Raw genomic sequence first — 25,131 nt, 5'->3', positions numbered from 1 at the left:
ATGTAGGTGACAAGGTGCAGCAGTCACCCCTTGTTTGGAAGTGAATAAAGGCCAATCAGTCGACGGCGACACATTGGGTATATTATAACTGTATTTTAAAACACTTAAGACTATGCCTGCTATGCTTAGTTACGTCGCGTTCGCCGACGGGCATTTCCTGCAAAGACGTTGTGCGTCCCCGGATGCTGACCGCTGTATAAGTTGTCTAAGAACTCATGCAATGTAGCCTCGCTGAAAAAATTATTTCATTTGAGGTTTTGCATAATGCTCAAGGAAGCCTTACCTAACGCCGCTTACTCCCCCGCCAGGATGATGCATACCCCGTTCGTTATGTTGCTGCTGCGGGTGCTGGTGGTGTTGTTGTTGCTGCTGCTGTTGTTGCTGAGCACCGCGCACAATGCGGTACTGCACCATGTGCGAGTTTGGTTCCAAATGTGACAGAGCTCCTTTTTGGCAGTTGGCCCACTCAGTTATGTCATAGACCTTGCCGTCCATTAGCGCCAAATATTTCCAGCGCAAGCCCATTATGCTTGTCTCGGCCCAAATGTCACCCTATCACGAAAACAAAAACATTTTACATACATAGGTTCAACTGTGGATCTCTTCACCCTTACATCTTTGGCGGAGTGCCGTATTTTACAGGAGGCGCACTCCCGTGCCGCATAGTGAGGGCGTTCGGTAAGCTTGCGAGGATGACGCTGGGCACAAGTGCTACACCTTTTTAAAACAAACGGCATAGAGAACAGTTAGTGATTTTCTATCTTTGGAGTCTCGTTTCATACATACGCACCTTATGGTATTGGCTGCTTCAGCCATTTTAGTTTGCAGTTGGGAAAGCAGGTCGTGCAACTCTGTCCACGCTTTCTCGGTGTGCAGAGTCTCGGCAATGCTTTGGTCGTACATGAGACGATTTTCCTGCAATAAAAGAAACCACATTTAAAATAGCTAATAATGATTTTTACTGTCAATGCTTTACCGGTTCTCCGATTAACTCAAAGGCGCGCTGCAGCACCTTAAAAGCCTCCTCAGCACCGGCTTGTTTGTTTTTGTCTGGATGTACGAGCACGGCAATCTTCTTGTAGTGCTTACGGATCTGCTCCTGTGAACTATCTGGCGGGACACCAAGTATGCTAAACCAATAAAGGAAACATTTGTTGCACAAGTTCAATAATAGTTTAGCAGAGCTCACCTGTATGCATCCTTTCCCTTGCAATTAAGCAGAGAACACATTGCTTCTTCCCCCGTTTGTGGCAGGCGACCAGTTTTAAATTGCTCGGAAGTGGGTTCTGGCGGTTTGCGTTTGTAGAAACGTCGCCATATGGCCAGGCGCGAGTTTTTGGCAAAGCGAGAGTCGAATCGGCGCCAATAACTTCGCCACCATATGCTTGGCTTGCCAGAGTTTTGCTTCAGTTCCTTTTGAAGCTGCCGCGCATAAACCAATGCAGCCATGTAGGCTAACGTTATTCGCTCGTATCCCATGCTGAAGCCCAGAACAACGATATCGTATACCAAATAAAACAGCCACGTTAAAAGTTTTAGGGTGTAAATCCACCAGGTGTGCAGAATACGTTTGGCCAACTCGTAGTTGCGGTTACTGGAAAAGCTATTGGCATGGGTAGGCGAGTTTGTCGACGAGTAGGCATTGCTTCGATTGCGCTTCGATGAGTAGGAGTAGCCGGAACTGTTATTTGGGTTAAGATTCGATGAGGAATACCGCTTCGATGAAGAGGAACTAACATTGTTATTGCTGGAGTAATTAACGCTGCTACTGTTATTGCTGGTTCCCGCATTTGGGTTTGGGCCAGAGTGATTCGAGTGACTCGCGTTGGAGTTGATTTTGTTATTGCCTGATTTACGTGAAGTGCTAGAACTGGTCGTCGGAGTAAAATGTATACCATTGGTGTGGTTCTGCAAGCTGCTGTTGGCGGGTACCGATGCCGAAGTAGTCTTTTGCTCCGAAGCCTTGGGGGCGTTGGTATTCACGTTCTTCGGCTGCAGTAGTCGCTTCTTTTCCTGATTAGTCAGTTTGTTTAACTTAATTTGCGACTGTAAAGTTGACTGTGGCAGATACTGGGACTGTTGCACCTTGAGCGGCGCAGTCTGGTTGATTTGACCTCGCTTCTTACCTCGGCTGGCATGCGCATGACCAATTCCGGCTGTAAACGAACCCGTCTCCTTGGCATCATGCAGCGGCGAACGTTTTGACGTGCGCATCTCGCGAATTCCATATCCATCCTCCTTTTCAAGACGCCTCTGCGGTTGTGTACTGTACTCCCCTTCGTTGCCTGCAGCGCTCTGTTTTGTGCCTTTGCTGAGCACATCGGAGTACGACATTGGCATGGGCTTCACCTCGGCAACGATTCGCTTCTTGCCCTCGGGTTGGACGGGCACGGCGACGCTTGATTTGTTGATGGCACTTGGTAAAACGGTGGCAGTGGCCAAAGGCATTTTCAGAGGCTTGGCTGCCTTGGAAGCCGCTGGCAGTGTATTGATGGATTGTGACAGTGGCTCAGGCTGCTGCAGGATATGATTAGGAGCCTGCGGTTGTTGGCCTGCCGATGGCTCACCATGGTGGATGTCGTTCTCGTTGGCCTCACCCCCAAATTGAATGTAGCTTCCCCCAGTCAAATTGGGCGACCAGTTGTTTACCAGGTTATTAATAAGTAGGTTAGCACTGCTCGACGAGTGATTGACTTGGGGCACTGTTGGGACCTGATTCGGTGTCTGTTGAGGATTTCGATGATGGGCGTCTTGCTGCTGTGCCTTTGGTAAAGTCAAAGGATTCGTGGCAAACAGTTCATACAATGGAGTCGGCTGCGGAGGTGTCGGCGGTGCGGCCTGGTGTTGGTGCTGCAGCTGATGGTGATTAATCGAGGCCATGTTGATATGCGTAAAGAGTGGAGCGCCGGCTTCGCTGACCTGGTTGTCCGGGCAATGGTACACTTTAAGGAAGTTTCCGTGCCCCACAGGCAGAACCGAATAGGTTTCTGGCTGGCCAGACTGGCCCGAGTAGGACAGATTAAACAGATACTCATTGTACAGGTGCGGTTGTGGCTGCTGTTGTTGAAGATGTGGCGCAAATTGAGGGGCGGCTAGGTGCGGCGGCGGAGGGGGCCACATCAGCGGGACAGGTGCTTGTCCATGCTGCTGCTGGTGGATCAGAAAGTTTTGGCCTTGATTCTGATGTTGCTGTTCGTGGGCCAGGTAGTTGTCAATTTCGTCAGTGTGCGGCAGGACGCGAAAGGGTGCAGAACCGGACCCGCCCTCTCCAATCTCGTCGTCCTGACGAGTCGCCATGTCCTGCGATGGTGTCTTTATGAGCACCAGTTCCGCTTTTCTATTGGAATTTCAAGCGTGATCCATGTGTTCACCGCCAGCGAGTCTGTCCCGAATTGCTGCAATCGCAGCTGAGAGGGTGTCGGTTTTCTTTGAGTCTAGTCCACTTTTTCACTCCAAACTCCAAATAATTCGCGGAGCGTCCGTGTGTAAGTGTTTTATATCTTTTTATTGTAAACGTCAAATGTAGGGTTGCCAGATAGGTGGAATTCCATTTTCCCAAGTGCACTCGACCAACCCTGAAAGTAAACTATTCAGCTAAGCTAATCGCTGTTGGATTATTAATCAGAAATTTCACAAATCAAACAATATTTGTCGCTTACATTTTCATTGCCACCAATCAGCCGTTTATGCAGATATGTGTATCGATCAACCCGCTGATCATGCAGCCCTGGTTAATAATGTTGTTTTAAACGTTGCAGACAATGATTTTTAAACGATCAAAAAATGTCTTCTGTCCGACCGCTGGTAACCGTGGTGCGGGCCGGGCGGCATAGGTATTCAGCAGGACTACAGCTACAGCAACGTCTGGCTAAGTCTAACCAGATTCTGAATCCGCCAGCGGAATTCAGAAACTACCTGGTGCTTCAGGAGCACGAGCCGGTCTATACAGTCGGACTGAGAACAAAGGACTATACAGTGAAGGATGAGTACCGACTCCGCCGGCTAGGAGCGGACTTCCATCGTACAGATCGCGGTGGCATGATTACATTTCACGGCCCCGGCCAATTAGTGGCCTATCCCATTCTGCACCTGGGACAGTTCAAGCCGAGCATCCGCTGGTACGTGGCGACGTTAGAACGAATGGTTGTTGAGGCCTGCCACCAGATGGGCATTCGCGGTGCCAAGGCGACCAAAGACACCGGTATTTGGGTGGCTGACAACAAGATCTGTGCCATCGGTATCCACGGCTCACGTTACGTCACCACTCATGGAATCGCCCTCAATTGCTGCACGGATCTGCGGTGGTTCGAGCACATTGTGCCCTGCGGAATCCAGGGAAAAGGGGTCACCTCGCTCAGCAAGGAGCTGGGCAGACATTTTCCTGTCCAGGAGGCTAGTGGCGCACTTCTCACAAGTTTCGCCAAAGTGTTCGAATGCCGTCTTCAGGAGCAGGCCACACATCCAGCTAATCCTTCTAAAATCGGTTAATGAGGTTTTTTTATATATATATTGTATTTAAAACACCGCCAAATAAATTAGGAACGCCTCAATAAATATTTTGTTGGCCTTATGTTAATTAACTATTATGCCATACAACGTTTACGAAATGGAAATCTATAAAATAGATTTATGTATTGCATAAACTATTCTTAGAGCTATATATGTACATCTTAGGTACTAGTGTCAATCATAATTATCTATATCCTTTTTTATTCAAATCTGAATCAAAATCTTATGCCATAAAAGAAAACTCAGCGACACACAGCCAACAAATAAAGTTGCCCTAAATTGAACTTTTACGGAGATCAGACAAATCGAGCCTTATTCAGATCACGCTTTTTTGAGCGCCCATCCGAGGGAATCTTTCCCCGTGCATTCATCTCCACTTGAGCCTGTTTGCGCACCTCTGCCTTCCGCACACGACGCTCCTTCCGTGACTCCAGAGCGTTGTTAAAGTAGCGATCCCTGAAGTCCTGCGAGAGCGTCGGCAACTGTGTTGTGCTGCCCAAAAAGGGTTCAGTCGGACTATACTCGGAACACTTTTCATAGGTGAGAAGCCGTCTTGCAGTTTTTCCAGTCAATTGCTGCTCTGAGTTGGCTATCAGTATCAGATTCTGGTGCTGTGGCAGCATCTTAGGGTCGTAGTCTTCGCTGTGAAATGGTAGCCAACAGACAAGACGTCCTGCGAGTTTTAGGTGCTTCGCAGCGAACACAAGTAGGTCCCCATAGAGACTCTGCAAGGAATAGTGGGACGTTGATGGGTAATGAACCATGTTGTCACTTCTAGTGTTGGCCTTTAAGCTAATCTTCTTCTCCACCTTTTCCATGGCCTCTCTTATTCCGTATGGAGCTTAAATAACCAAAGAAACTGGTCAGATGAAAACATAAAGGAGGTAAAAATCAATAAACTTACGATCTGTAATTATGCTATCAAACGAGATACGAGGATCCCACACCGGGTTAGAGAAGTCGGCCACCACCACATCCATGTAGCGATCAGCGCAACCATACTGCTTCAAGTTGGCCCGAATACTCTCGTCCTTCTCACGCACTTTTTGGGTTATGCGACTCGGCCGGCAGCGGGCGTGCACCATCATGTAGTCTATGTCAGCTCCCAGGACATACCCGCCCCACTTGGCGGCGCTTACCAAAAGCGAGCCCGACCCCACAAAGGGGTCAAATACCAGGTCACCTTTACGTACCATCGCCTGGTTGGCCATTAGCAGGCTCAGCTGAGCGTCCATGCTGGTGTTGCCGATAAACTTTCGCTGCTTCAGCGAAAGCTCCTTGATCAAATGCCGCTGGCCATAGGCCACCAGCCGACCGAACATAATGTCCTCAGGCTCTGCTGGCACAGCCGTAGGATTAAGGCCCCAAAACTCGATGTACCACCACTCCACCTGGGGATTCTTTAGGTTGACCGGACCCTCTATTGGCAAGTAATCCATTGACTCGATTTTCTCGACCTTTTCCCTTTGACTGAAGTGCTTGTTGTAGGTCTCCACAACGATTTTAAAACTAGACTCCACCCGAAAGTATTCCACAAGCGTGTTCCAGTTCGCGGTAATATGATTCCGGAGCCTCTGGTGAAACTCTGGTAATTTGTTGGAGTGGGCGTAAAGCTCGAACATGGCGCGCAACGAAATCGACCTAGATGCGTATTGCAACGCAGTATCCGTGTCCCGAAATTCAACCACCCAAAATGGTTTCTGTAATAGCGAAGTTATTAGTACAGTAAAGACTATGATTCATGGTAGTATATGGTGGTACTTTAAAGTAGAGTTATAAAGGGTTATCCAATAGGGACGCTCGAACTCTCGACAGTGTCTTCGAAAACCCGCGGCAGTCAATTCCGCGTCGCGCACAAGATCTCGGCTTTTTGCAGAAAGGCGTATTTTACGGCGGGACCTGGGTCTGCACCCGTACAAGACCCAGGAGCTTAAGGTTAATGACCATAGACAGCGCCATATGTTCGCTGACTGGGCATTACAGCATTTGGAAATTGACGCCAATTTTGGCAAAAAAAAAAAATCAACTTCAGCGACGAGGCGCATTTTTGGATGAATGGCTATTTCAGCAAGCAAAATTGCCGTATTTCGGCAATCCACACGAGGTTCAAAGTGGGAATGCATCCGCAGAAAGTTACTGTTTGGAGCGGATTTTGGGCCGGAGGCGGGATTGGTCCATATGGATCTGGACATGTGGTTTTACAGCACACGCTACCGCGGATGTTCTGCACGAGCAACGCCATATTCCAACATGTTGCTATATTCCAACTAATGGGGTCGACCTTTCAAAAAAATTTCGTAAATATCTCATTTCGATTCGGTAATCTAAAAACATATTGGCCACGCCTCTTCTAAGGCCCACTAACCGCCCAAAACTTTCACACCCACACTTATAAACTTTCAAATTTTTTTTCATTTTATTATTTTTCCCCCTATGTAACCGATATTCCATAAAATCGTAGAGTTGGAAACGCTTACTTTACCTGTTATATACCCTTTTAGGAATCTAGTATAGACTCTATTTTTTATACCCGTTACTTGTTGAGTAAAAGGGTATACTAGATTCGTTGAAAAGTAAGTAGACGCAGCGCAAGTTTGTTGACCCATTTTGCCACGCCCACTCTAACACCCACAAGCCGCCCAAAACTGCCAATCCCCCACTTTTTCTTAAAATATTTTGATATTTTTTTGTTAGTCTTGTAAATTTCTTTCGATTTGCCAAAAAACTTTTTGCAAGCCCATCCTAACGACCACAAATCGTTAAAAACGGCCACTTTGGCCACTTTGGCAAATGCGTTGATATTTTTTAATTTTTTTATTACTCTTGTAAATTTCTCTTCTCTAACGCCCACAAACCGCCAAAGACTGTCAGTGTCAACATTTTTCATTCGCACTTCCACTAGCTGAGAACTCGGGGAACTTGTTTTCTCTTAAAAACATACAATTGTATTTACGTTCAAAATATTAAACAAAATTATCAATAAAAATCAAAGTTTGGATATACATACATACATATGACATATGTAGGTACATTGAACCCATTTTTTAAATGTTTAAGGTAAAAGGTTCAAAATTGTGGCACTAAAACACTTTACCATGGTCTGTTCAGTGAGCAGCCGGACTTGAAGTCCAAACATTTTGACCAGCGACTCAAATTCCTGCACTCGAAAGTCGACATGCTCTTGGGCGAACCACAAGATAAACTTCCTCCAGTTGGCCATGTCGCGATTTTAATTTATGAATTCTTTATTTATATTTTAGGATGATTTTATTACTCCTCGTGTTATTGCTTTCATCTTGCAGAGTTGCACTGCGTTGGGCTGACTATCGGCAACTATCGACCTACACTATCGATAACGCAGCCAGGTGCAGCCCTGCGTGCCGTCAAATCGGCCATTTTGCATGAATTCCGCAGCCACACGTAGGCGAGCCGAGGATTTTTACAATATTTAGCAGCCACAGGTTTTAGAACGGTCTAGACCTGCTACCAAAATCAACTTGAAGTGCCGCCGCAAGTAAGTAAAGTCATCGGAAATGGCCCGTTACACGCAACGCCCGGAAAACGCCCTCAAAAGGGCTAATGGTGAGTGTGCTGAAATTTTTCCATGCGGTGTCTGAAGAGAAACTTTTGGCTCCTCGAATTGTGCGTTCTCTTTACTCAACGCCACTCTCTTCGTCGCAGAGTTCATCGAGGTTGGAAAGCCGCTAAGGGCACTGGACACGCTACAGGAAGTTTTCCGGAACAAGCGATGGAACTACGCCTATTCGGAGACGGTCATCGAACCGCTCATGTTCAAGTACCTGTACCTTTGCGTGGAACTCAAGAAGTCGCACATTGCCAAGGAGGGTCTCTTCCAGTACCGGAACATGTTCCAGCTGGTGAACGTGAACTCTCTAGAAAATGTGATCCGCGGCTATCTAAAGATGGCTGAAGAGCATACGGAGGCCGCCCAAGCCCAGTCCTCGGCGGCCGTTGCTGTCTTGGAGCTGGATGACCTGGACAACATTGCCACGCCCGAGAGCATCCTGATGAGCGCAGTGTGCGGCGAGGACGCTCAGGACCGCTCCGACCGCACTATTCTGCTCCCGTGGGTCAAGTTCCTGTGGGAGTCCTACTGCCAGTGTCTAGAGCTTTTGCGTGTAAACACACATTGCGAGGCGTTGTACCACGACATCGCCCGCATGGCCTTCCATTTCTGCCTCAAGTACAACCGCAAGAGCGAGTTTCGACGCTTGTGCGACAAGTTGCGCAAACACTTGGAAGACATCTGCAAGAGCAGCAACCAGACCACCGGTGTCTCGATCAACAAGGTGGAAACTCAGCAGCTATGCTTGGACACCAGATTGTATCTTCTTGACTCGGCCATTCAGATGGAGCTGTGGCAAGAGGCCTACAGGGCAATCGAGGATATCCACGGCTTGATGGCTTTATCCAAAAAGACACCCGTACCCAAAACAATGGCCAACTATTACCAAAAATTAGCCATGGTCTTTAGCAAGGCTGGCAACCAGTTGTTCCACGCTGCAGCCCTGCTAAAACTCTTCCAACTGACGCGCGAGCTGAAGAAGAACCTGACAAAGGACGACCTGCAGCGCATGGCTGCCCACGTTCTCCTGGCCACTCTTTCTATTCCGTTGCCTTCGGCCCATCCAGAGTTCGACAGGTTCATCGAGGCGGACAAGAGCCCCCTGGAAAAGGCGCAGAAGTTGGCCGTGCTTCTGGGCCTGCCCCAACCGCCAACCCGAGTCTCACTTATTCGTGAAGTGGTAAGAATCACACAATATAGTAATGTCTTACGAGTAATCCTTACACATTAAAACAGGTGCGCTTGAATGTTCCTCAACTCGTATCTGAGGACTTTCGCAACCTATACAACTGGTTGGAGGTGGATTTCAATCCACTGAATTTGTGCAAGCGCATTCAGTCTATCGTGGACTTCATTGAGAACGGCCCCGAAAACGCCTTGCTCACTCCTTACATTCAGTCGCTAAAGGACGTGACTATCATGCGTCTGATTCGGCAGATCTCTCAAGTTTATGAGAGCATTGAGTTCCAGCGTCTCATGCAGCTGGCCAGCTTCTGCAACATTTTTGAATTGGAAAAACTGCTGGTCGAGTCCGTACGTCACAATGACATGCAGATTCGCATCGACCACCAAAAAAACAGTATCTATTTTGGCACTGATTTGACCGAGAGTCAACGTGAATACCGTCCCGACGGGCCCGCTTTGCAATCGATGCCCTCGGAACAGATTCGCTCTCAGTTGGTGAATATGTCTACTGTTCTGACACGGGCAGTTTCAATCGTCTATCCAAACCGTGAACGTGACCAGCGGGCCAAGCTCCGCACCCAAATGGTAAACCACTACCATGAGATCAAGGATCGCGAGCACCAGCGTATTCTTCAGCGTCAGAAAATCATCGAGGACAGGAAGGAGTACATCGAGAAGCAGAATAATGCCCGTGAAGAGGAAGAGGCCCGTCGTCAGGAGGAGGAATCGCGCAAGGCCAAACTGGCCGAACAGAAGCGGCTCGAGCAGGAGCAAGAAGAACGGGAGCGCAAGCGCCATCAAAACGAAATCCAAGCTATCCGGGAGAAGAGTCTCAAGGAGAAAGTTCAGCAAATCTCTCAGACTGCTCATGGCAAAAAGATGCTTTCCAAGCTGGATGAGGAAGGCATTAAGAAGTTGGACGCCGAGCAGATCGCCAAGCGGGAAAGCGAGGAACTTCAGCGCGAGGCGAAGGAACTGCAATCAAAACTCAAGTCACAGGAGAAGAAAATCGACTACTTCGAGCGCGCCAAGCGCCTGGAGGAGATTCCGCTTTTCGAAAAATACTTGGCCGAGAAGCAGGTTAAGGACAAGGAGTTTTGGGAAGCAACCGAGAAGACGCGCATCGAGAATGCCATTGCCGAACGGAAGGATGCCGTCGGCCAGCAGGAGCGTCTTAAGCGCATGTATCCGGACCGGGATGAATTTCTTGACGCTCTTAAAAAAGAACGTGCCTCCCTCTATGTCGAAAAGCTCAAAAAGTTTGAGGCTGCTCTGGAGGCAGAGCGCAAAAAGCGCTTGGCCGATCGCATTATTCGACGCCGTGAGGAGCGCCGACAGGCCTTCCTTCGCGAAAAAGAGGAGGAGCGTCTTCGCAAGGAGGAGGAAATTCGTTTGGCACAGGCTGCTGAAGAGCGCGCCGCAGCAGAAGCACGCCGTTTGGAACGTGAGGCTGAGGACGAAAAGCGTCGCGCTCAATACGAAAAGCAGCGTGCAAAGGAGGAGGAAGCTGAGCGTAAAATTAAGGAAGACCGAGAACGCCTGGCCAGGGAGTTGGCTTCAGAACGTGAACGCACTGAAAAGGAGCGTGACACATGGCGTCCACGTGGCGGTGACCGTCCCAGCGCACCTTCTGGCGGATCCGGAGAGTGGCGGCGTGGTGCGCCTACGGTCAACAACGAGCGTGGCATCGAGCGCGGAGGAGACCGTATCGAGCGCGGAGGAGACCGAATCGAGCGTGGTGGAGAACGCATTGAACGAGGCGGTGACCGTGACCGCAAGGACAACGAGGGAGCGGACTCCTCATGGCGTGTGCGACGAGAGCCAGATTCACAGCGTGCTGCTGCTCCCAAAGACAGTGGCGCTCCACAATCGCGCGATGAAAAGTGGCGACGTGGTGGGGAACGTGACCGCGACTTCCGTAATGATGGGGCTCGTCGCGATAGGGATGATGGGCCTCGCCGTGACCGTGACGATGGTCCTCGCCGGGATCGTGACGATGAGCGCAGTGGATTCCGCCGCAACGACGGGCCACGTCGTACCGAAGAGCCTCAGCGCGAAACTGGAGGAAACTGGCGAGACGCTCCACGCCACGCTGATCGGGAAAACCGTCGCACAGCTGGTGGTGAGAGGCGCGACCGAGATGTGCGCGAGACTCGTGGCGATCAGCGCGGCCCTGCTCCTAAAGAAGCAGTCAGTAGCGGTGGAGGCGGCAACTGGCGTACGACTCCTGCGGCCCGCGAGGAGAAGCCCGCAACTAAACGCGATCAACCCCAGGAAAAGGGTGAGTAATATTAACTGCAATACAAATTAACGTTTTTATTTATGCGTTATATCTTTCAGAAAACAAAGCTGCCGATGATGGCGAGTGGACCAGCGTAAAGCGTCGTTAATAATTATCGATAATGTCGTATATACCCAACATAATATTCCCAATAAGTTTTTATTTTATCCGACTTGTACTTTATTGGTATAAAGCTTACTCGGCCGGTATATTATATCTATCCAAAGCTTGTGCAAGATAGTTAGAATTGACTTGGTTGTAGGACCGATACTTATTAAAGTACTTTTGAATAAAATAACTATGTTCTAACAAATCAAACTTTTTTTTCCCAACAGTCTAAGTTAAGTTTAATATTCTACTATTCAATTGACGTATATCAACTTCAATTCCATTTTATTTAAAAAGACCTATGCTTAAATTAGGCATTTTTTAAAGAAAATTGTTATTATACTAAATTTGTTTTTGTCCTATAGGGCAAACTAACATTTCGATTAAATTTATATTGTGCTTTCTTCGTGACATTTTTCTAATTAGAACCTGCAGAATCCAAAAATCTCGGTGGTTTTATGCGTTCAATTAAAGAGTTTTTAGTATAGAGTCTGCAATTTGTTGCATGCTCTCTGTAGAGATCGGTCTTTCACAACTGTTTGCTGGGATGGCTCATTCTTATTTTGAAATAAGTTTCTAATTATTGGAATTCAATATAGGAAACAAGACAGTAGAATTTTACTACTGCAATTTAAAAATTTGAGTGTAGTAAACTTTAAAAAATTTATAAATTTTGTAAACTAAAATTTTACTGTTCATAAATGTATCAATGCAAAAAGCTTTTCTGCAGATCGATAGAAGAAATGTGCAACACTAATAAAAAATGAAAACATCAAAACATTTTTTAAAGTGTGGCAGTTTTGTGCCATGTATGGGCGTTAGAGTGGGCGTGGCAACTTGGGTCAACAAGCTTGCGCTTCGTCTATGTCACTGGATTCTGCATGCTGAATGTTTCTAGCTTTTATAGTTCCTGAGATCTCGATATTCGTACGGACAGACGGACATGGCCAGATCGACTTGGCTATTGATCATGATCAAGAATATATATACCTTATATGCTTCCTTCTGCCTCTTACATACTTTTCAACGGATCTTATTTTCTAAACATATAACAAAATATTAAACAATTTTTAAGTTCTATTTTGGCTTTACATTGTTTTATTCATTTAATTTATATATATGTACATTTTTCTATAAATTTGCCACAATAATTTGATTACGCGCTTTCAATTGCACACTTAACTAGTATTTTTTCATAAATTGGCAGTGATGCCATTGCCTCGTGGGTTCTTCGCTGAGAGAGCACCTGGTCACACTATCTGCGTCGCTGCCGCGAATCTCGGTCCACGTGAACAAATTTTGGGCAATGTGCTATTCCGAGCTCATGAGATAAAGTTATTGCGGGGTGTTTTGGAGTGCAGTTACGTTGTCTCACCTTGAACGGTGGGTGATCGTGAATCTCGGGCGGAACAGAAAGACCCGGTTGGACTGCCGGCCGAATAAGTCCTTTTGAGGCCCGGACTTGTGCATGTGTTAATGCCGCAGACGCGGCGCTCAACATGTGAGGTTAAAGCAGGCGGACAAATACACGGCGGCAACAATAGGAACAAGCGCTTGGCTAGAAAAACCCTTTTATGAGAATAAGATCCGGAACCACGGAGGAAGTTAAGAAGGTAGCATTACTCGGCGCGTTCCACAGTTTGTTCATTGCTAATTCGATGGGGAAAAAGGCTTTTCAAAAAAAAAATGGCAAGTTGTGAAAAGTGATATGCCAAACATGCGTTTAGTATTCAATTCGATTGCTGTTCGCCCAGAAACAAAATCAAAAGCACATGGCGTGGCGGCATTTGCACGCACACTCGCCAACGCGGGCTCACATACACATACACGTGGTTGGGGCAAACATGTGCTGCTACTGCTTTATTTCCCTCGTCATCGGTGTGTGAGAATGTTTGTTTTTGTTGGCTCTCGAAGTCTTTGCCTGAAACTATTGTGTTTTGAGTTCAGGTCAATTCCTGAAGATTGCTCTAAATCAGGTATTCAGCAAGGCGCAAAATTTTCATATTTCAATCCCGTACCTCGTACAGTAAAGGGTATACTATACTAACAGGGCGTGTTGATAATTTGTCAGTCTATAGGCATGCACCCATTAAAGTGGTTTTTGAGTTTATTCTTCTCCGAACCTGGTAAGATAAAAGTAATAAGGCTTTTAATATGTTACCAATAATTCACTGAGATGCAAAAATCGGCCGTTGTAACTAAAGATCTAAAATAATTTATCCTATTAATCGGAAAGTCGTTTGACGAGGATATCTAGGTAAAATACAATAGTGTTAATCAGTTTGAGACGTCCCAGAAATCCAGAAACGTTATTTCGGTTATTTCTCTAGCAGATTTTTGATATAGCGTCCCATAAAATCGCCTTTCGCACAACTATGCCGTCACCTAAATAAAGATTGATCTTAAATTAAAAGCTTGTTTAAACGCTTCTTCTCATAATAGTTTTAAGCAAGAACAGCCAGGAAAATATAAAGAAACAACTTTTGAATATATTACTAACCTTTTCCAACCCTACTTGTTTTCTATACCGTTTTTGTGTTGGTTTAATTGATTTATAAAAAATGTAAATACATACATATTGCGGAAATAATTGAAGGTCCCTAGGAGGTAAAAGTAGAAGAACAATTTGACTACACGTACATAGATAAATTGAAGGGTACTTATTGTGCAGTGTGTGAATCGATGAGTCATTATATTACATTAGTTTTGGAGAAATCGTGCTTAAGTGCTTCATTTAAATTACTGATAAAACGTGTTTTAGGCTTTGGTTCTAACGTCTCCGTCCCTTATTGTTTTTTTCTCTCGCTGAGCTAGTCCTTGTGCAAGTGTTGCATGTTTGTTATGCATTTTATTGAGGATTTTTTCGCGCTCCTTTTCCAGTTTACCGAGCTGTTGCTCCACCTTGTCCATCATTTCGTTTGGCAGACGTATACATGATTGTACACCAACGCCTCTGTTCGCAAGTTCGCCGAGCTGAAAAGCCAACTGAGCATTGGTGCCAGTAAGGACGATGAAACCGGCGTTTCCGAAAACCTTCATAGGCGGTCCTGGATCTTTGGGAAGCTCAGCTGACTTGAAGCATGATACTTTGCGGTCGTAGTCTCCACCAGTTTTAAATATATCCTCCGAGCTATTAAAAACTTTTCGTGTAAACTGCAAATCTGGACTGTGCTCTGCTACTTTTTCCGCCGGGATTCGGGGTTTTGAACCGAGGTTTCGTGATGGCAAGACAGAGTGCAAATGCGTCTTAATTTGTTCGCAAATTTTGGACATCAACGGCACTCTAGAGTTTTGAGTTTTATGGGTCGCTTTATTGTTTATCCTTGGAAGCAGTGTAGTAAATTCGGATGAACTTGTATTTCCGAATTGTTCCGAATTCAAAGCCTTCTTTTTTACCTCCGACAAAAAAGTTTTCTTGTGACTTGTTAACCGAATTTTTTGCAGAGCATCACAGCGCTTAATGCTCTCTTTAGATTTGCCAAACGGTTGTTCTGAAGACGGAGTTTTGGGCTTCTCATCCCTTACATCTAAAGTCGTCAAGGAGATACATTTATCTTTTTTCTTTGGGTATGCTACTTTTACGTTAGGTAAATTAGTCGAACGTGGGATTAAGGAAATCGGCGTGTCTCCTTTGATCCTGGGCGCATTCTCATTTGCTTCTTCGTTGGCCTTTAGTCTGAACTCTGCGGCTTTGCGTTGACGCCTTGTGATCACTTTTTTTGGCATTTCTGTTTTTTTTATTATATGGTTTGAATTTGATTTTTCAATTTGATTGTATCTGACGTTTTGCTATTAAAAGCATACATATGTAGATTGATAACGAAAAGACAACGTTGTTTGCTTTTGTTTTTAGGAGCACCCTTATTAACCGAGTTTATTTCTTTGCAGTTAATTTACTTTTGACGCAAAATGGATTCTAGAATGCTAAATGTATTCCAGGAAGATCCCTTCGAGGGAAACTATACCAAATACGAGTCTGAGCCGAATTTCTGGTCCTCTAATGATGAGTATGTGATTGTCATTACAAAAATGTACTAACAACTAATGCATAACCTTTCAGACTGCAACTGACAGATACACTTAGTGGCATCCTACCCATCGCGCCCACAGACGAGTCACTGCTCAACCATAACCGGGAGGAGGATCAGCAACACAGAAAGAATCTGGTAGGTTTTGGCTCGAGTTGCATTAAAGTGAACACAGACTCGATCGGTATTATTTCAATTATTTCTTTGAATAGCTGATCTACAATGACTTCGTAGAACAGGAGCTCAGCGACCATGATGCAAATGTGCTCAATGCCCAGGTCTATCGGGCCATCGCCGAAAGCGAGGTCGAGGTGTCCTATGAGAAACAGCGCCAGATCAGCGCCATTATGGAGTTTGACAAAGAAGATATTGAAATCGACGGTCTGACAGAGGAGGAGGACAACCAAAGCCAGTCCACATTTCGAACTCGCACAGACAGCTCTTCGATTGGTGATTATGAATCGCACTCCAGCGATTACGAAGATGAATATGACATTGTTAACGAAGAAAAAAACCCAAGGTTGCTCGCTGTCCACAACAACATTGTCAACTTGCAGAGCTCTTGTGAGAGCAAGGGACGTACGCTCAGTACTAACACTATCATCTCCGAAGTAGACGCTTTAGGGCTAAATATTGATGTTAATAACTTTGACCTGGCTGACTTTATTACCAAAGACGATTTTGCTGAGAATTTAAACGCCTGTCGCATAAAAGAGTCTTTGCAAGCACAGGAATATACTAAATCTAACACTTCAGCAGAAGTTCCCCTAATTCTTACCTCACCCGTTGCCACAATAATGGCAAAACGCCATTCCTCTAATCCTCGCGATTCGGATTATGACTCTGACACTATTATTGACGTTGAAACTGTCGATGTAATCGATACGAATAAAGCTATCTGGGCAAAAGGTAAGCCAGCAAAAGTGCCCCAAACTTCCGATGACTTATGCTTTGTTGACAATGTAAAAGCCGATCCCTCTTGGAGTCCGAGGTCTACAAAAAAGGTAACATCTAATATCAAAGAGGTGAGTCCTAAGACCAATACTAGTTAAAAAAAAATTCTTTATAACAGTACTCAATATAGGATAAACCCGAACCACTGGAAACACATCAACCTGCGGTCCCAGCCTTAAGCAAACCGAAGCATACAAATATTTGCCTGGTGCCTAATAAAAAACAGTGCGATTTTCTTAAACGTAAGGTTGGAACTCCCTCTTTGTTCAAGCCAGCTAAGGCGACAACAAAAAAAGTGAACGAGGCTATGAGCAACAAGCAGCCGCCAGTTAAAAATACTCAATGTACGGGTATCGGTTTGGGTGGAAAAAATCTTTCACTTCTGAAGCAGGAGAGGGACGCCGCAATATCGGAGTGTTCGGCAACTCCAGCACACTCAACCCCTCCGACCACAACCCTAACGTTGCCACCACCAGCAAAGCGAAAGCTAAATCTAGAAGAGTACAAACAGCGTCGTTGTGGCGGTGTTGGCGCTGTAAATCCTAAACCAACTACGCCCAAGCAGGCGAAAGTAGAAGTTGCTAGCAAACGCATTGCTCCTTCCCCTTTAAAACCAACGCCATCGCCAAAAAAAGCGGAAATAGTCAACATTGTAAACAGCCTTAAATGCCCCACCGCAGAGCAATCTTCTTTGCCCATGGATCCCATTACCGTGGCCAAGAACAAGGTGCTGCGTATGTTAGAGATGAAACGTGCCCAACAGCTAAAGATAATCGATTCCCGAGTATCAACCAAGGTGCCACGCGTAACCAAGCTGCCGCCACTTAAGGATATTGTAAAGGACTACTATTGCATGGAAACTGAGGATGTCGGCACAGAGATAGCGTCACTCAGCAACAAACTTCACCCGGAATATGAGGAGATTATAATAGTTTCAGTTAGTTGTAATACAGACATAACGATACCGCCCAATCAATTAAGCAAGGCCTCCCCTCGCTCTCTCTTAAAGTCATCAGTTTTGCTGTACAACATCTCCAACGGTCAAGATGCCAATAAGGACCTCAGCAACTCCCTAATAGCCAGCATTCAAAGCGAGGTTGTAAGGCAAACCAGTAATACTACTCTCTCAACGATACAGTCCAACGCAACACAAGATATGTCTTCAGTTGATAATAATGTTCAGCATGGCGAGGACATGGTCATCATGCACTTACCCAAGGATCGGGTGCGCAAAACTCTTGTGAGCATTGCAATACAAACTGATCTGCAACCTGAATTTCCCCTATTGACACTGCCACCAAAGCGACAGTCTCGAGAGCGTACGCGACGGAATTACCGCAAGCGACGGACGCATGGTTCGGGTTCAAATATGTCATCTTCTTTGAGTGACTCTTCCTCCGACTGCAGCAGCTTGATGTCATACAGATCTCGGTCACGATGCGATTCGATTGAACAGCTGCGTAACTTAGATGTAGCAGCAACGTGTGGGGGAAGCAGTATTGGAATCGGCGGTTATTCTTCTCGTAGCACTCAACGTCATCGCAGCTCGGTAAGCTGTTCATCTTACTCTGAGAATGGCAAGTACAATCGTAAACAGCGCCGCACCAGTTACAATAAGCGTAGATCCAAAAACCAAAAGCGGGGCAGTATTTGCTCGTCATGCTCGGGCTCCGAGAAAAGCGATCGCGAACGCAGCCGCAGCCGTAGTCCGCACAGAAAATTGCACCACTCACGGTGCCGTTCGCGCTCAAAGTCTGATACACGCTACCCTAACAACACCTCCCTCTATAACAACAATCGGCGTGGATTTGTAGATCGTAACGTGTCGCAACCGGCCGTTGAGGAACGGCGAATCGTCTACGTCGGGCGCATTGAACAAGAAACGACAAAGGAAATGCTGCGTCGAAAATTTCTACCCTATGGAAGCATTAAACAAATAACAATACACTACAAGGAAAATGGGTAGGAAAAGAAAGCTTCCAATATTATTTAAAATTAGTATTTAAAACATTTTATTTTAGAATGAAGTACGGGTTCGTTACGTACGATAGAGCGCAGGACGCATTCACGGCAATTGACACGAGTCATAGGGACTCGCAAATAAACATGTACGACATAAGTTTTGGAGGGAGACGGGCTTTCTGTCGTGCATCTTACGCTGACTTGGGTGAGTTGTAATACTTTTAGCATAATTTGATGTACGTTTTTATCTAATTTGTCTCATAGATAATGCTGGCATTAATAATTACAACTCATATGTGTTTCCCAAGGAAACACCAGCACCGAAAATAGCCGAAGACTCTTTCGAAGCTTTGTTACTTAAGGTAAAAGCAACGTTAAACGCTGGCAAGTCACCAGCACCTAAATCTTCGCTTGATGCACCATCAGATACAGATTCTGTACCACAGGGCCACAGTCAGATATGACATCTTGGCAGAAACCTGCTTAATATCGTATTTTTAATTTTTTTTTGTTAAATTGAAGTATGTTACAAGCATTCAACACCACTATCCTTGCACAATTGTAGACCAATTTTAGAATTTTCTATCTAAAAACCTGAAACGCCTGATTGATTACAATTCATAATTTATTTTAAAACAGTTGACAGAGCGATGTATTGTAAGCAATAAAACTATTGCAATGCACATTAGGATACTTGTAATTACCGTGAAGTAAACCTCACAACAAGAATTGCAAAGAAAATTGAATTGTGATAACCGCGTAATGCACACAAAGTCATTTAAAGCATATAAGTTAGCAGAAGATCAATAGAAATAAATCCACTCATAAAAGCTTTGTAATAATCTATCTAACAATTAAAGAAATGAAACTTAAAACAACCAGCCACCACAACAATAATTACAACTCAAATTCATTAGGCCTACAAAATGTGTATAAGAACTATGTATTTTAAGAGAAAGAGAAAAAAACGCGCATGCAGCTTGCGTTGGCCACAAATTTAACTGTTGATAACTAAACCTTGATATTAGTTTGTAAAGAGCCTATTTTGTACGTACTTTTAATTTACTCCCTAATTTTTGAATAGCAATACATCAAATACAGAAGCTCCACTAAAGCTATTATAAATACATTAAAATGTATCTTTGAAATTATTAGTTAGGCTTGTTTCTCTTTTTCAAATTTTATTCTGGAAATCTAACAATTGTATGTCCAAGCACTGACTTTGAAAGTAGCCTGTTACAATTTCATTGGATTATTAAGTTAAAAATATACAAGGAAAACAATAAATTTATTTTTTTTTAAACAATTAACCAAACGAGAAAAATATTTGCCTTTCCAATTTATATTGATATGCCGGAAAAATTTTGGCCACGCCCACTCTAACACCCACAAATAGTCATTTAAAATTTTATTTTGATTTAGTTAATCTTTTTTTATTCAAATTTCGGTCGATATGCCAGAAAAATGTTAAAATTTCTAGTTCACACTCTTCCCACTAGTAACACTTAGCTTATAGTCTGGGAACTTGTCAATAGCGTCCTGTTGTTTATTTCTGGCAAGTCAAGACTATACGGAAACCGCCAGAGTATCGATCCGATAAATTTTACCCAAATCACGTTTATACAATTATTTGCTACCCCTTTTAAAATAAGGAAATTATATTTGAGATATAAATTATACTCGTCCATATTTGCATATTAAAGCCAGGTACTTTCCTATTACACGTTTTTTTTTTGGCAGTATATTTCATTATGCTATTTATCGTACGTTGAACGTAATGCCTCAAATCTTTTTAAAACCAGTCATGATTTGATTAAACTAAGAAATTTGAAAGCAGCCTTAAAATTGATTGTTTTTTATATTTTATATTTTTAAAGCTTCCGCCCCACCGACCGAGAGACGCCTTTCGCGTGAAAATAGACGCGATATAGGAAACAGAAAAGAAACAAAATAAATATAGAAATATAAGTGAGATCTAATTATGTGTTAAAAAAGTTTAACAAACGGATTTCTTGGTCTGCTCGCTACGGAATACGTGCGGCTATGTTAGTAGAGTTTGTGCGTGTGTGTGAATAACGTGATCACCCGGTTAACAGTAATAACACTTGCAGTTTCGTTCTTGGATCTTTATTCGTGCTTGGACTTACAAAGAAATCTGATTATCCGGCCGTAGTGCTGGATGAATTGTCCACCGGCCTCGCTCCGCTGTCTCGCCGCTCCTGTCGTCCTGAGTGGCGCGGACGTTCGTTGCTGGGCCCTCGTCACTTGGGCTGTGACCACAATCCCCCGCCGCTTATCCTATGCCCTCCTTAGTTTGGCTTCGCCTGTTGGGTGCCTCTGAGCTACTCGTGCTTCGTCGTACTGGACCTCAGCTACCTGCGTCTCAATTCGGAGACTTGTCTCGTCCCGAACGCCTTGACGTAGCGATCTTGCTCCTTGTTGACTACCACGGCTGTAGCTTCTCTGCTGACTTCGTTCTAACGTTGTTGACTTGTACACCTGTTCTCCTTGACTGTCCCGCTTCCAGCGTTCGGCCTGTTTAAATAGGCCCCCTCTAACGGTTCATCCCTTTGGTCTCCAGTCTCCTGATCCAAAGTCCACGATTTTACAGTTGGCCCAGTCCAAAGTTCGACTTGTCCCGTTATTTGCCTTTGAACCTGCTGACTCTCCAAACTCTCTTTTCAATAGTTAAGATCGCGTTAAGAGCGGCAAAGAGTCAGATTTAAATATAGGATAAAGTCTATTATAGTCGGAACTTAACAGTGTAGAAGTCACGCATCTCATAGAATTTTATTAAACCTACTAGAATCCGAGGAGTTTAGCCGACTAACCAAGTCCCGACTAGCAACTTCACCGCGAAGTTACAAATAAAGACTGTTCAAGCATTGTTTTACGGTTGGCTGGGGAAGGTAAATAAATTAACATATGTAAGTCTACTGAAATAAGGAGGTAGTATAAGGTTTGCATCCCAATTTAGGCGCCGTAAGCCGAATTTCTTTTGAACCGCCTCAATGCGGTAATGCCTCAACTCCGTATTGTGGCCTCCAAACAGGTGAACTATACACTTTGGTCACGTAAGGATCATTAAATTCCGTTGACAACCTTTTTATAAAACCAAGCACAGGGGTGTGCCTTAATGAAAAAATACAAAATATGATCTGAAAAATGTCCAGAAGAACACTAAGATCATCAACCTGTGTTAGTCCAAAGAGCACCCGTGTGTCTTGTGTGTTGACAAGACTTTACACTTGGAGCCATTCGTACCTGTTTTGGTACGTTATTACGGCAGCATATTTGAAAGCTATCTAGATCGGATTGTAAGTCCGAATGACAAAAAATTTCCTTATACTACAGACATTGTCTGACTACATAAGTATAAGCGAATGTTTTATTACTAAGCCGTTTATAAATAAGGCAAAAAGGAGCGGAACAATGTGGCGGAACAGACAGGCTTAACACGTTGAAGATCGTTAAGCAATGGGCCTTCGTTTAGAGTGCAACAAAATTTTAAATCCGACTTTGATACCGCGTTAGAATGAGGAAACGTAAAATATGTCGTTTAAAAAAAACTTGGCAGATAGATCGGCTAACAGCAAGGAAGCGTAAGAAGGTGTTTGGCGCTAATGACGAAACTATAAAACTGCTTCGGATAATTTATAACGGATTAAATAGTTCTTGCAACACTGATCATTAAGCACGGATAAATTCAAACGAGTGCTATTTTGAAAAAAAACCGGTATATTTAAATATTTTATAATGTCAGGACCGCCATAATGTTGCAAGCGTAATTTCGGACCAGCTAAAGACAGATATAAAATTATTTATTTTCAGAATATAAGCCTTGCGAAAACAATGTATTCGTTGGTTTGACTTCTCTGATAATACCTGTTACTCGTAGAGTATAAGGGTACACTCGATTCGTTAAAAAATAATGTAACGGGCAGAAGAAAGCGTTTCTGACTATATATAGTATATATTTTCGTGATCTGTCTGTCCGTCCGTCTGTCTGTCCGTATGAACGTCGAGATCTACATATATAAATATAAAAGCTAGAAAGTTGAGATTAAGCATGTAAACTCCAGATACATATACGCAGCGCAAGTTTGTCGATTAATGTTACCACGCCCACTCTAACGCCCACAAAGCGCCCAAAACTGTCACGCCCACACCTTTTTTTTTAGCTGTTCGCGAAAATAACATTTGCAGCTGGTCGTTTTCCTGGATTGAGAATCATGATTATGCTGGCAGACTTCCAGAATTTTTGGAAATGACCCTTAAGAAAGATGCTGTTTAAAATTCGTATCGAATGAATCGAAAGGCTGGATCTGGTAACATTCGAATAGTTCTTTTATCAAGCAGGTCCGGGTTCTTTAATTTTAGCTTACTAACAGACACTGCAAACGGTACTGACCCGCATGGGCTATTTCGAGGTTGATCCAGGTTGTTAGCAAAAGCTTCTGCCTTGTCTTGGGAAGTGAGGCAACAGCCTCCTGTCGAGTGCCTTACAGCAGAATTTTGAGTAGTCTGATACTGATATTTATACCTGTTACTCGTCCAGTAAAAGGGTATACTAGATTGTTCCGACCAGGAACAATAGCCGAGTCGATCTGGCCATGTCCGTCCGTCTGTCTGGCCGTCCGTATTAACGTCGAGATCTCAGAAACTACAAGCTAGAAAGTTGAGTTTCCACGCCCACATGATGCCACGCCCACCCTTTTTAAAAATGTTTCAATTTTTTTTTCACATATTTCATAGTCTTGTAAACTTCTATCGATTTGTTAAAAACTGTCACGCCCACATTTTTGAAAAAGGTTTTGATATTTTTTTTTTACATATTTGTTTATCTTAACACTCTTTCGAGTGTTATAATGAAAAAATATCAAAACATTGTACGAAAGTGTGGGCGTGGCAACATGGGTCAACAAACTTGCGCTGCGTCTATGGACTATGGTCTCCGGAGTCTGTATGCTTTATCTCAACTTTCTACCTTTTATAGTTCCTGAGATCTCGACGTTCATACGGACGGACAGACGGACATGGCCAGACTTGGCTATTGATCCTGATCAAGAATATATAAACTTTAAATGGTCGGAAACGCTTCCTTCTGCCTGTTACATACTTTTCAACGAATCTAGTATACCCTTTTACTATACGAGAAACGGGTATAAAAAGTGGAAGTGGTATTAGTGGAAAAGCATAGCAAAAACCATTAAATTCAATGGTAGCTAGCAGTTAAAACCAATATTTACAATTCTAAAAAATGTAAGTAAAACAAATTTATACACTATAATATATAAATATATATATATATATGTATATGTATATATAAAATATATAATATATAAATATTACAATAAAACAAACAAAAAAAACAAAATTTTTCCTTGAAACAACAAAATATAAATTTACAATAACAATGGCACAGCCAGTTCTTGCCGCACCCCAAATCATGGCGCTAAACGACATCAATCTTGCTGAATCCCGTCGGTGATCCAGAAACCAACTACATCGTCGGCAGAGTGGATTACGTTGTGGCGCTCTGCCAAACTAATGATGTGCGACAACAGAGGATCCTACTTGATCCAACTTTCGGACTTCCGAATAACGCAGATTGGCCTACACTTAAATCGAGCTATTCGCAGCTATTAAAACCCCAAACACCGAACTACAAACTACTGGAGGAAAACGCCATACAACGGAGATCTAAGAGTATTTTGCGAAGAAGCAGAAAAACCACGTCAAATGTTAACTTCGAAATTACAACTGGAAGGTAATCAAACAGATTTTCTTATTTATGTTCAGGAGATTGAAGATTACATTAAAATACTGATTAGAAAACTACCAATGCAATTATTGACTATTTTAGGTCATCATGATATTACAGACATAAGATCGTTATAAAATATTGCACAAAATGAGGGAATTTATGAGGAACATTTTTATTTTGAATTAATTAAAAATTCAGAAAACCGTAATGAAACCTCAAATCCTAATCGGAATTCTAAATCTCACAAATTCAATACCAAAGACATTAAAACAATAATGTCTTTGTCAATATAAATACCAAATACCAATACCAAACATACAATTATTCACAAAGGTCCATTCCCTCAACATTACAATAAAAACCAAAATCCTCTAACAGCATATGTTAATGGAAATACATACTCTCATCTACAACAACACTCCAAATCTAATATCACGAACTTCCCGTTTACCGAACGACTAAGACCCTCGGACAGTAAACAATCCAAAATGTCTATTGACAATTTGAGATTTCCTATTCCTTTTCGACATACTCGTACTAGATGTAAAGTTTTGACGTATTACGTTTGACAACTTTATAATGTTACCTAACAATAGCATTTATAAAACAAATTAATAATTCGAATAATAACGATATGTTAATTGGCAGAAAATTGTTGGAGAATGCTCAATCATTTATACATTACAGAAATAGCAAAGCTACCCTTTACAAATTAATTGCTCCACAATCGGGAAAAAACTAGTTTTTTATG

At 43.7% G+C, this 25,131-nt stretch overlaps 6 protein-coding genes across 6 annotated transcripts; 3 read left to right on the top strand and 3 right to left on the bottom strand.

The window, feature by feature from the left end:
• Window positions 1-73: 73 nt before the first annotated feature.
• On the bottom strand, window positions 74-3,510 carry LOC6535297. The gene is made up of 6 exons (XM_002095917.4): window positions 1,190-3,510; window positions 977-1,130; window positions 791-915; window positions 615-717; window positions 284-552; window positions 74-231 (listed from the first exon to the last, which is right to left on the bottom strand). The coding sequence occupies exons 1-6, from the start codon at window positions 3,295-3,297 to the stop codon at window positions 126-128; spliced, it is 2,865 nt and encodes a 954-aa protein (XP_002095953.2). The 5' UTR covers window positions 3,298-3,510; the 3' UTR covers window positions 74-125.
• A 79-nt stretch (window positions 3,511-3,589) lies between these two features.
• LOC6535296 (putative lipoyltransferase 2, mitochondrial) lies at window positions 3,590-4,793 on the top strand. The gene has a single exon (XM_002095916.3). It carries the CDS (start codon window positions 3,784-3,786, stop codon window positions 4,486-4,488), a length of 705 nt encoding a protein of 234 aa, XP_002095952.1. The 5' UTR covers window positions 3,590-3,783; the 3' UTR covers window positions 4,489-4,793.
• On the bottom strand, window positions 4,688-7,833 carry LOC6535295 (tRNA (guanine(10)-N2)-methyltransferase homolog). The gene is made up of 3 exons (XM_002095915.4): window positions 7,604-7,833; window positions 5,414-6,209; window positions 4,688-5,350 (listed from the first exon to the last, which is right to left on the bottom strand). Exons 1-3 carry the CDS (start codon window positions 7,727-7,729, stop codon window positions 4,806-4,808), a joined length of 1,467 nt encoding a protein of 488 aa, XP_002095951.1. The 5' UTR covers window positions 7,730-7,833; the 3' UTR covers window positions 4,688-4,805.
• A 64-nt stretch (window positions 7,834-7,897) lies between these two features.
• LOC6535294 (eukaryotic translation initiation factor 3 subunit A) lies at window positions 7,898-12,114 on the top strand. Its single transcript, XM_002095914.3, has 4 exons — window positions 7,898-8,091; window positions 8,191-9,275; window positions 9,332-11,561; window positions 11,621-12,114. Exons 1-4 carry the CDS (start codon window positions 8,043-8,045, stop codon window positions 11,668-11,670), a joined length of 3,414 nt encoding a protein of 1,137 aa, XP_002095950.1. The 5' UTR covers window positions 7,898-8,042; the 3' UTR covers window positions 11,671-12,114.
• An 805-nt stretch (window positions 12,115-12,919) lies between these two features.
• On the top strand, window positions 12,920-19,748 carry LOC6535292. The gene is made up of 7 exons (XM_002095912.4): window positions 12,920-13,282; window positions 15,558-15,676; window positions 15,730-15,835; window positions 15,910-16,722; window positions 16,782-18,613; window positions 18,673-18,818; window positions 18,878-19,748. The coding sequence occupies exons 2-7, from the start codon at window positions 15,579-15,581 to the stop codon at window positions 19,075-19,077; spliced, it is 3,195 nt and encodes a 1,064-aa protein (XP_002095948.1). The 5' UTR covers window positions 12,920-13,282; window positions 15,558-15,578; the 3' UTR covers window positions 19,078-19,748.
• LOC6535293 lies at window positions 14,301-15,524 on the bottom strand. Its single transcript, XM_002095913.4, has one exon. It carries the CDS (start codon window positions 15,393-15,395, stop codon window positions 14,427-14,429), a length of 969 nt encoding a protein of 322 aa, XP_002095949.1. The 5' UTR covers window positions 15,396-15,524; the 3' UTR covers window positions 14,301-14,426.
• Window positions 19,749-25,131: the final 5,383 nt, after the last annotated feature.

Source organism: Drosophila yakuba, chromosome 3R, assembly GCF_016746365.2.
Source record: "Drosophila yakuba strain Tai18E2 chromosome 3R, Prin_Dyak_Tai18E2_2.1, whole genome shotgun sequence".
NCBI classification, from domain to species: domain Eukaryota; kingdom Metazoa; phylum Arthropoda; class Insecta; order Diptera; family Drosophilidae; genus Drosophila; species Drosophila yakuba.
Note: the sequence above shows the minus strand (reverse complement) of the source record. Positions and strands in the feature narration are given on the sequence as shown.